Raw genomic sequence first — 8,509 nt, 5'->3', positions numbered from 1 at the left:
GAATTCCCCCCAGGGCGGAAGCGCTAGAATTCCAGGCAGAGCCCAGCGACTGGCGGGCGGCCGCTGGGGTCCCCTGAGGCTTTGGGGGCCATGGCCGGGGTCGCGTGCTTGGGGAAAGCTGCGGATGCCGACGAATGGTGCGACAGCGGTCTGGGCTCTCTGGGTCCGGACGCGGCGGCCCCCGGAGGACCGGGGCTAGGCGCGGAGCTGGGCCCGGGGCTGTCGTGGGCGCCCCTCGTCTTTGGCTACGTCACTGAGGATGGCGACACGTGAGTGAACCTTAGGCTGCCACACCGGGCCCTAAAATCCCACATCTGACTCCCTATTAGTCTCTGATCCTGACTTTCCAACCTCTCAATCCTAAATCTGTCTTCTAATGCTTTCCCTGACCTCTAACCCCCAAGTCTAACCTTTGATAAATCAATTTCCAATCTAATTTTGATCCTAACCCCTTCTTTTCTGGAACTCTGGTTCTCAGAGCTCCACATCCATTGATTGATTCCACATCCAAGGCTCGATTTGACCTTCCTGACTGCGGTCCTGAGACCTATGTTAGAACTGAAGTTCAGGCAGGCTCCTCCTGACATCTGACCTCTAAGTATGATCTTTGATCCTTAGCTCCTAACTTAGACGCATTAGATTTTGATTTCCGAAATTAATACTTGGCTTTTGACTCTAAGATCCCACCTTCTGAGCACTAATCTTCAAACCTTACATTCAAACAGAAAATGTAAACTCCATGACAGCAGGGATTCATCTGTTAAACAAATATTTATCCAATACCGACAACGTTTCAGGCCCTGTTTTAGGTGCCGGTGATAAGGCAGTGAAAAAAGCACAAAAACTTATGACTTGTGGAGCCTACATTCTAGTGGGGGTATATAGATGGCAGGGCAGACAGACTTACAGAAAGGAAGGGAGGAAGGGTGGGAGGAAAAAAAGAGAAAGAAAGGTAGAGAGAAGGAAAGAAAGAAACAGAAAGCCACATAGACACAAAGTAAGAAAGAGAGAGAGAAGAGAAGAAAGATAGGAAGAAACAAAGATGGAAAAATGAAAAAAAAATAAGAAAAATGGTATGTCAGAAGATAGTAAGTTCTTTGGAGAAAAATAAAGTAGGAAAGTGAGACAAGTAGATAATCTGGGGAGAGCATTCCAGGTAGAAGGAACAATGCTGTAAAGGCCCAACTGAGGGAATGTCCCTGGGGTTTTTGTGTGTTGTGTTTACAGTTGTATCCCCAGTGACGGAACAGTGCCTGGCCCATAGGAGGCACTCAAGAAACACCGATCTTCTTAAAGAACCAGCTGTGGTTTCATTTATTTTCTCTATAGGTTTTTTTTTTTCTTGCTTTCTATTTTGTTGATCTCTCTTCTGACTTTCATTATTTACTTTCTTCTGCTTACTTTAGGTTTAATTTGTTCTTCTTTTTCTATTTTCTTAAGGTGGAAGCTGAGGTCATTGATTTGAGACCTTTCTTTTTTTCTAGTATAGGTGTTTCGTGTAAATTTCCCAGAGTAGTGCTTTAGCAGTATCTCACAAATTCTGGTGTGCTGTGTTTTTATTTTCACTTAATTCAGTACACTTTCTAATTTCTCTTTTGATTTCTCCTTTGGCTGGTGGATTATTTAGAAGTATGTTATTTAGTTTCCAGATAGTCCAAATATCTTCCTTTTATTGGTTTTTAGTTTAATTCCATTGTGTGTGCACTTGAAAAGAATGTGTATTCTGCTGCTGTTGGTGTAGTGTTCTCCAAGTGTCAGTTAGAGGTTGTATTGGTTTCTTTGGTTCTTCTGTTGTTCAGGTCTACTGTATCCTTGCTGATGATTTCTGTCTACTTGTTCTATCAGTTATTGAGAGAGGGGTATTGAAATCTTCAACAATAATTGTGGATTTGTGGATTTCCTTGTTCTATCAGGTTTTCCTTCGTGTAATTTGACGCTCTGTTATTAGGGGCACAAATGTTTAGGATTATTATGTCTTCTTCCTTAATTGACCTCTTTATCATTAGGAAATAATCTTCTCTATCCGTGGTAATATTCCTTGCTCTGAAATCTACTCTGATATTAAAATACTCACTCCTGCTTTCTTTTTTTTTTTAAACTTGTTTTTCATTGAGTATGTTTTTTATGCTAGCCAACGTTAGGGGCTTTCGTGTATGCTGTCTTATTTATTTATTTTTTGGCTGCGTTGGGTCTTCATTGCTGCGGGCAGCCTTTCTCTATTTGCGGCGAGTGGGGGCTACTCTTCGTTGCGGTGCATGGGCTTCTCATTGAGGTGGCTTCTTGTTGTGGAGCACGGGCTCTAGGCGCACGGGCTTCAGTAGTTGCAGCGCATGGGTTCAGTAGTTGTGGCTCATGGTCTCTAGAGCGCGGGCTCAGTAGTTGTGGCACACGGGCTTAGTTGATCCGTGGCATGTGGGATCTTCCCGGACCAGGGATTGAACCCGTGTTCCCTGCATTGGCAGGCGGATTCTTAACCACTGTGTCACCAGGGAAGTCCTTCACTCTTGCTTTCTTTTGACTGACTGGTGTTAGCATGGTATATCTTTTTCCATTCTTTTATTTTTAACCTATTTTAAAATTTATTTTAAAGGGTGTTACTTGTAGGTAGCATATAGTTGGGTTTTGCTTTTTTATTCAATCTGACAGTTTCTACCTTTTAATTGGAGCTTTTAGACCATTTACATTTAATTTAATTATTGATATAGTTATGTCTATCATCTCGTTATTAGTTTTCTACTTATCTCTTCTTTGTTTACCTTTTCCTCTTTTTCTGTCTTTTGGAACGAGCAAATTTTGTTCCATTGTATTTCTTTTTCTTTTCTTTCTTTTTTTTTTTTTTTTGCGGTACGCGGGCCTCTCACTGTTGTGGCCTCTCCCGTTGCGGAGCACAGGCTCCGGACGCACAGGCTCAGTGGCCCTGGCTCACGGGCCCAGCCGCTCTGCGGCATGTGGGATCTTCCCGAACCGGGGCACAAACCCGTGTCCCCTGCATCGGCAGGCAGACTCTCAACCACTGCGCCACCAGGGAAGCCCCGTTGTATTTCTTTTGTTGGCTTATTACCTTTAACTCTTTGTTTTTTATTTTAGTGATTGCTCTGAAAGACAGGTTGGCAAACTATGGTCTTTGCCAACAAAGACAGGCAAAATCCAGCCAGCTACCTGCTTTTGTATGGCTGTGAGCTAAGAATGGTTTTTACATTTTTAAAAGGTTGGAAGAAAATCAAAAGAAGAAAAACATTTCATTGCAAGTGAAAATTATATGAAATCCAAATTGCAGACGCCATAAAGTAAGTTCTGTTGGAATCCAGCCATGCCCATTCATTTACATATCGCCAATGGCTGCTTTTGCATCCTGACAGGAGAGCTGAGTAGGTGAAAGAGAGACCATGTCGTCCACTAAGGTTGAATTATTTATCTGTCCCTTTACAGAAAAATTTGCTGACTCCTGCTTTAGGGCTTATAGTGTGCCACTTTAACTTATTATGGTCTGCCTTCAAGTGATATGATTCCGCTTCTCATAGCATAAAAGAACCTTAGAATAGTATATTTCCATTTGTCTCTTCCTGGCCTTTGTTGTATTGCTGTCGTACATTTCACTTATACATGTGTTATAAACTCCACCAGACACTGTTATAATTTTTGCTTAAACAGTCAATTCTTTTTAAAAAATTATCTTCTAAAGAAATTTACATATTAAGAAAGAAAATCTTATGTACTTACCCGTATAGTTACTGTTTTCAGTGTTCTTTATTCTGTGGTATAGATCCATATTTTCGTTTGACGTCATTTTCCTTTTGCTTACAGGTTTCCTTGAACATTTCTTGTGATGTGGGTCTGCTGGTGATGAGTTCCTTTTGTATAGTTGAAAGCAGCTGTATTTTGTCTCCATTTTTGAGAGATATTTTTGCTGGGTTAAAGAATTCTAGGTTGACAGTCCGTCTTTGAGTACTTTAAAGATGTGGCCCCATCGTGTTCTCCTGTATTATTTCCTTTGTGAAACCTGCTGTCGTGCTTACTTTTATTCCTTTATACTTAAGGTATCTTTTCCTCTGGCTGCTCCGAAGATATTTATCTTAGTTGTTGATTTTGAACAGGTTTTTCATGTGGGGCCTCGGTATACTTCATATTTCTTGTGCTCAGGAGTCATAGAGCTTCTTGGAGCCGTGGGTTTATAGTTTCCATCAGATTCGGAAAACTTTCTAGACATTATTTCTTCAAACGTTTTTTCTATCCCCCTGCTCCTTTAGGAACTTGTTACGGATAGACTGGGCCGCTTGAAGTTGGCCCACGGCTCACTGATGTCCTTTCCGTTCTTAAGTGTTCTCTGTGTTTCCTTCTGGAGAGTTGCTATTGTGAAGTCCTCAGGTTTGCTAATCTTTTTTTTTTTTGGTAGTGTGTAATCTGTTGTTAATTCCATCCAGTGTCTTTTTCATTTCAGGTGCTGTAGTTTTTATCTCTAGGAGTTCAGTTTGAGTCTTTTTTTTTTTTCTTTTTTTTATCCATGTCTCTACTTAACTTGTTGAATGTATAAGATACAGTTTGAATGTTCTCGTTTGCTAGTTCTGCCGTCTGAGTCATTTCTGGGTCAATGTCCATTGGTTGATTATTCTCACTATGGATCATGCTTTCCTGCTTCTTTGGCAGGCGGATTCTTAACCATCTAATCTTTGATTAGATGCCAGACATTGTAATTTTTACCTTGTCAGGCTAGCTAGCTTTGTATTCCTATAAATACTCTTAAATATTGTTCTGGGATGCGGTTAAATTACTTGTAAGTAGTTTGATCCTTTGGGGTTTTGCTTTTATGATTTGTTAGGTGGGTCCTGAGCACCCACCTAATCTGGGGCTCATTATTCCTCATTACTGATGAAGTAAGACCTTCCGGAGTATTCTACCCAATATCCTGTGAATTGTGGGTTTGTCCTAGTCCCGGCCCTGTGTGAGCACCAGGCATATCTCTCTAATCCTTTTGGATGGTTTTCCCCCAGCCTGGGGTAGTTTCCTTACACCCTTGCACTGACCAGTATTCTTCTAAATACTCAAGAGGCCCCTCTGCGATCCCTGGGCAGCTGTCTCCTCTCTGGCTCCCTGTCCTGTGACTCCAGCTGCCTTGCTCTCCTGAGACTCAGCTCTGTCTCCTCACCTCAGGCAAATCTGCCTGCGTTCCCCTTCCTGCATCATGGCTTGGAAACTCTCAAGACAGAAAGCTGCGGCAGTCAACTGAAGGGCTCATCGAGTGTGCTGCCTGTTTCCCTAGAATTGCTGTCATTCATTGCATGATGTCCAGTATCTTGGGAACTGTTGTTTCATATACTGTATTATGTCTGGTTTTTTTTGGTTGGTTGGAGATGGGAGTGAAATCTGGTCCATGTTACTTCATCTTGGGAGGGAGTAGAAGTCCTACTTAATAAACACTGGAGACTTCCCTGCTGGTCCAGTGATTAAGACTCCACGCTTCCACTGTAGGGGGCTCGGGTTCTATCCCTGGTCAGGGAGCTAAGATCCCACATGCTGTGCGGTGTAGCCAAAAAACCCCCAAACCAAACCAAACCAAAACATTGATTAAACAAATTTGCTGAATTAACTCTGACCTGACCCTCCCAGGTTCCTGACAGCTGGTTCCAGAACTGTGGTCAGAATGCCTAGCACCCAGTAGGTGCCCCACGTTTGTTGAATGAACGCACGCTAGAGTACGTGACCTCATAAGAAGTAAAACAAACAAACCAAAAAAAACAAACAAACACCCAAGCAAACTAAAAAGAGAGTGCCAGACCTCTGCCTTCTGACCCCGTCCTTGTCCTCAGGGCCCTGCACTTGGCCGTGATTCACCAGCACGAGCCCTTCCTGGATTTCCTCCTAGGATTCGCCGCTGGTACTGAGTACCTGTACCTGCAGAATGACCTGGGCCAGGTGAGCCACCCGTAGGCACCGTAGGGCTTGGGGGCCAGGCTTCTCTGTGTGACCCCCTAACCCCTGCCTTCTGCTCCTGCAGACAGCCCTGCATCTGGCAGCCATCCTGGAAGAGGCATCCACGGTGGAGAAGCTGTATGCAGCGGGTGCCAGCTTGCTGGTGGCGGAGCGTGGGGGCCACACGGCGCTGCACCTGGCCTGCCGCGTCGGAGCACACGCCTGCGCTCGTGTGCTGCTCCAGCCCCGCCCCCGGTGCCCCAGGGGAGTCCCCAACACCTACCTCGCTCAGGGCTCTGACCACACCCCTGACACCAACCACACCTCTGTTGCCTTGTACCCTGAACCTGACCTGGAGAAGGAAGAGGATGAGAGTGAAGAGGACTGGAAACTGCAGCTGGAGGCTGAAAACTATGAGGGTGAGTGTCCTCTGTCACTGGGAAGGGCCCGGGCTCCCAGGCAGGGTAAGGGTGCCTGGCTCTGGGCTCGGCTCTCCTGACTCAAAGCCTGGCCCCTTGGGAAATAATACCGAGGCTTTAGGGAACCCAGGCATCAGGCCCAAGGACTCCTGCTCAGGTCCCAGCTTATTGAGAACCACAAGCCCCAGGCCACCCAGGACAAGGGAACTCAAGCGCCAAGCCCTCTGGGAAACTCTGGCAGCCCAGGTTCCCAGAGGTTGACATTGGAGTTCAGGGACAGCCCTCCTCAGCCAGGCCTCATGGGAAAATAGACCTTGTCTACCCAGGGCCCTAGCATCTGAGTCTCAGCTCCCCCGTCTCTAAGCCCACCCAACTACTTGGGACCAGGCCCCTCCACAGGTAGAAGGGCGGGACCCAGTGTTCAGGGCCCACCCCACCCCCCAAGGTCATAGGCCCTTCAACTACTCAGGACCCAGGAATTTGGGGTCCTGGTTCTTTGTGAAGTAAGACCAGAGACTCAGGTCTCCTAGCCCCAAGATCCAGGCCTCCTGTCCAAAGCCCCTGGGCTCTTCACGCATGGGCCCCAGACATCCCACAACCCAGGCATTGGCACTACCAGCAAGTTCCAGACCACCTGAGACTTAGGCATTTGGGATGCAGGAGCCTCTTTGATATACGCAGGCATTCAGGAGCCAGACCCCAAACTCCATCACCCTCAGGCCACAAAACCGTCCCCTAGGATCGTGGCATTGGGGGCCCAGGCCCACACCCCCATCATCTGACATAGGTCACTCTGTCCCCAGGCCACACCCCACTCCATGTGGCTGTCATCCACAAAGACGCGGAGATGGTCCGACTGCTCTGGGAGGCCGGAGCTGACCTCAACAAACCGGTGAGCTGCCCTAGGGAGAAGGCGTGGCAGGGTGGGGATCGTCCCCAAGCTGGGCAGGGTCTCCTCTAACCTCTCTGCTGCACCCCACAGGAGCCCACGTGTGGCCGGAGCCCCTTGCACTTGGCAGTGGAGGCCCAGGCAGCCGATGTGCTGGAACTTCTCCTGAAGGCCGGTGCCAACCCCGCCACCCGCATGTACGGTGGCCGCACCCCACTCGGCAGCGCCATGCTCCGGACCAACCCCATCCTCGCCCGCCTCCTCCGTGCACACGGAGCCCCTGAGCCCGAGGACGAGGACAAGCCCGGCCCCTGCAGCAGCAGTAGCGACAGCGACAGCGGGGACGAGGGCGTGAGTCAGGAGGAAAGACTGGGCGGCCCAGCTTGGGGGTCAGAGTAAACGGGCAGGTGGAAGGGGGAGAAGAGAAATTAGGCAGCACGTTGAGACTGACGTTGGGCTGCTGTGATTAGAGAACTCAGGCAGCAGTGAAAGTGATACCAGACAGCGATCAGGGGAGACCTGGACAGGGGTGGCGGGGAGAACTCAGGCAGTGGCAGAGGTAGAACTCAGGCAGAGGGAGAGAAAAGACCTTGGTCCTAGTGGTTGGTAAACATAGGCAGCAGAGGGTGGCAGCGTGGGGAGTCGTTTTGTGGGAGCAAGAGCTGGAGAATTTAGGCTGTGGGAAGATGACCTTGGGCAGCAGTGATTCAAACACGGGCAGCGGTGGGGAAAGACCTAAGCCAGCGGTGAGGAGGCTTCATTGGAGAACCCAGGCAGCCGAGACACTGCTGGGGGCAGGGGCTGTCGTTGAACGGTGGGGGTTGAGGAATTTGGGTAGAGGCAGAGGGAAGGGGCGGAGGGGGAGACCTCAGACTGCGGCGGCTGAAGGGCTGGAGAGGCAGCAGGGCTGGAGCCCAGGCAGTAGTGCTGGGAGAACACAGGTGACCTGGAAAGTGGTGCTTAGAGAACTAGAAGCAGGGAAGTTGAACTGGGAGTGGGGAACTTGGGCTTCAAGGCAGCACCCGGTTCTCAGGGTGGGTGGGAGAACTTGGGCAGCGGGCAAGGTGGCAGCCACCTGAGCCCCTCTGCCTGGCCCCCTCTGCCCCCAGGATGAATATGACGACATCGTGGTCCACAGTGGCCGGAGCCCAAACCAGCTACCTCCCACCCCAGCCTCGAAACCGCTCCCTGATGACCCCATCTGACTTAATTGTGAATAGAGTTTCCAATTTAATAAAAAAATCCCAGTTCTGACAACAGTCTCCTTCCCAGGCCTCCCGCCCACTCCTCAGCT

General features: G+C 48.4%; 1 protein-coding gene across 1 annotated transcript; it reads left to right on the top strand.

Annotated features, from left to right (window-relative positions):
* The first annotated feature begins 5 nt into the window (after positions 1–5).
* On the top strand, positions 6–8,472 carry NFKBIB (NFKB inhibitor beta). The gene is made up of 6 exons (XM_060131742.1): positions 6–269; positions 5,805–5,910; positions 5,993–6,326; positions 7,130–7,218; positions 7,309–7,566; positions 8,325–8,472. Exons 1-6 carry the CDS (start codon positions 91–93, stop codon positions 8,418–8,420), a joined length of 1,062 nt encoding a protein of 353 aa, XP_059987725.1. The 5' UTR covers positions 6–90; the 3' UTR covers positions 8,421–8,472.
* The last annotated feature ends 37 nt before the right edge of the window (positions 8,473–8,509 follow it).

Source organism: Lagenorhynchus albirostris, chromosome 19 (genome assembly GCF_949774975.1).
Source record: "Lagenorhynchus albirostris chromosome 19, mLagAlb1.1, whole genome shotgun sequence".
NCBI classification, from domain to species: domain Eukaryota; kingdom Metazoa; phylum Chordata; class Mammalia; order Artiodactyla; family Delphinidae; genus Lagenorhynchus; species Lagenorhynchus albirostris.
This window is presented reverse-complemented; position numbering and strand designations above follow the sequence as displayed.